General features: G+C 33.9%; 1 protein-coding gene across 1 annotated transcript; it reads left to right on the forward strand.

The window, feature by feature from the left end:
* Window positions 1–5: 5 nt before the first annotated feature.
* Window positions 6–2078, forward strand: LOC105315860 (ankyrin repeat domain-containing protein 29-like; the record flags this gene model as incomplete). Its single annotated transcript, XM_020007365.1, has 3 exons — window positions 6–86; window positions 687–942; window positions 1330–2078. Coding segments are annotated over 3 exons (1086 nt in total), but the record flags the coding sequence as incomplete, so codon positions are not given.
* Window positions 2079–2134: the final 56 nt, after the last annotated feature.

Raw genomic sequence — 2134 nt, forward strand, 5'->3', positions numbered from 1 at the left:
GTTATCCTAATGTTCAAACAGATAATGGAATAAATGCACTTATGTTGGCTTGCCAAAACGGTCACATTCAAATAGTTGAACTGTTGCTGAAGGAACAAGTTGACCCTAATGTTCAAGAGAAAAACGGTTCAAATGCTTTTATGTTGGCTTGTAAAAATGGCCACACTGAAATAGTTAAACTTTTGTTTAAAAAAATAGTGGATCCTAATGTGTTAAACAATGATGGTGGAAATGCTTTAATATTGGCTTGTCAAAATGGACACACTCAGTTGGTTGAACTGTTACTGAAGGAGAAAGTTGATCCTTCAGTTCAAAACAATAAAGGTGGAAATGCTTTAATGGTGGCTTGTGAAAGTGGTCACACTCAAATAGTTGAACTTTTGCTGAAGGAACAAGTTGATCCTAATGTTCAAGATAATAATGGAGGGAATGCTTTTATGTTAGCTTGTCAAAACGGCCATTCTCCAATTGTTAAATTGTTGCTTAAAAAACAAGTTGATCCTAATGTTCAAATGAAAAATAGATGGAATGCTTTTATGCTGGCTTGCCGAAATGGTCACGCTCAAATAGTTGAACTGTTGCTGAAGGAACGAGTTGATCCTAATGTTCAAGATTATTCTGGAGTAAATGCTTTTATGTTGGCTTGTGGAAATGGAAATGCTTACTTGGTTGAACTTTTGCTGAAGAAGCAAGTTGATCCTTTAGTTCAAAGCAATAGTGGTAGTAATGCTTTTATAGTGGCTTGTGAAAATGGTCATACTCAAATAGTTGAACTTTTGCTGAAGGAAAAAGTTGATCCTCATGTTCAAGATAATAATGGAAGGAACGCTTTTATGCTGGCTTGTCAAAATGGCCACTTTCCAGTAGTTGAATTGTTGCTTAAGAAACAAGTTGATCCAAATGTTTTAGATATTAACGGTGGAAATGCTTTCATATTTGCTTGTGCAAATGGACACACTCAAATAGTTGAACTGTTGCTGAAGGAACAAATTGATCCTAATGTTCAAATGAAAAATGGATGGAATGCTTTTATGTTTGCTTGTCAAGGTGGTCACTCTCAAATAGTTGAACTGTTGGTGAAGGAACAAATTGATCCTAATGTTTTAAACCATAACGGTGAAAATGCTTTTATATTGGCTTGTAAAAATGGTAACACTCATATAGTTGAACTGTTGCTAAAGGAACAAGTTGATCTTAATGTTCATAATAATGATGGTTTAAATGCTTTTATGTTGGCTTGTCAAAATGGGCAAACTCAAACAGTTGAATTGCTGTTGAAACAAAAAATTAATTTTAATGTTACAAATAATGATGGAGTAAATGTTTTTATGCTGGCATGTCAAAATGGTCATGCTAAAATAGTTGAATTGCTGCTGAGGGAAAAAATTGATCCTAACATTCAAAGGAAAGACGGAGTGAATGCTTTTATGTTGGCTTGTGCAAAAGGTGACACTCAAATAGTTGAGTTGCTGATAGGAAAAGTTAATCTCAATGTTAGAAATAATAATGGAGTAAATGCTTTTATGTTGGTTTGTCAAAATGGCCACACTCAAATAGTCGAATTGCTGCTGAAGGAAGAAGTTGATCTTAATGTTCAAAATAATGATGGTTTGAATGCATTCTTTTTGGCTTGTTACTATGGCCAAACTCAAACAGTCGAATTGCTGCTAAAACAAAAAATTGATCTTCATGTTACAAATAATGATGGAGTCAATGCTTTTATGGTGGCATGTCAAAATGGTCACATTAAAATAGTTGAATTGCTGCTGAAAGAAAATATCAATCCTAGTATACGAAGAAAAGATGGAGGGAATGCTTTTATTTTGGCTTGTGGAAAAGGTCACACTCAAATAGTTGAAATTTTGCTGAAAAAACAAGTCAATCCTAATGTTCAAACAATCAATGGAGCAAATGCTTTTATGCTGGCTTGTTCAAGTGGTCACATTAAAATAGTTGAGTTGTTGATAGGAAAAGTTAATCTTAATGTTAGAAATAATGATGGAGTGAATGCTTTTATGTTGGCTTGTCAAAATGGCCACACTGAAATTGTTCAACTTTTGCTGAAGGAAACGAATTGATCCTAATGTTCAAATTAATAATGGTGCAAATGCTTTTATCTTGGCTTGTCAAAATG

Source organism: Amphimedon queenslandica, unplaced genomic scaffold, assembly GCF_000090795.2.
Source record: "Amphimedon queenslandica unplaced genomic scaffold, v1.1 AMPQUscaffold_7512_Cont20538, whole genome shotgun sequence".
Taxonomy (NCBI): Eukaryota; Metazoa; Porifera; class Demospongiae; order Haplosclerida; family Niphatidae; genus Amphimedon; species Amphimedon queenslandica.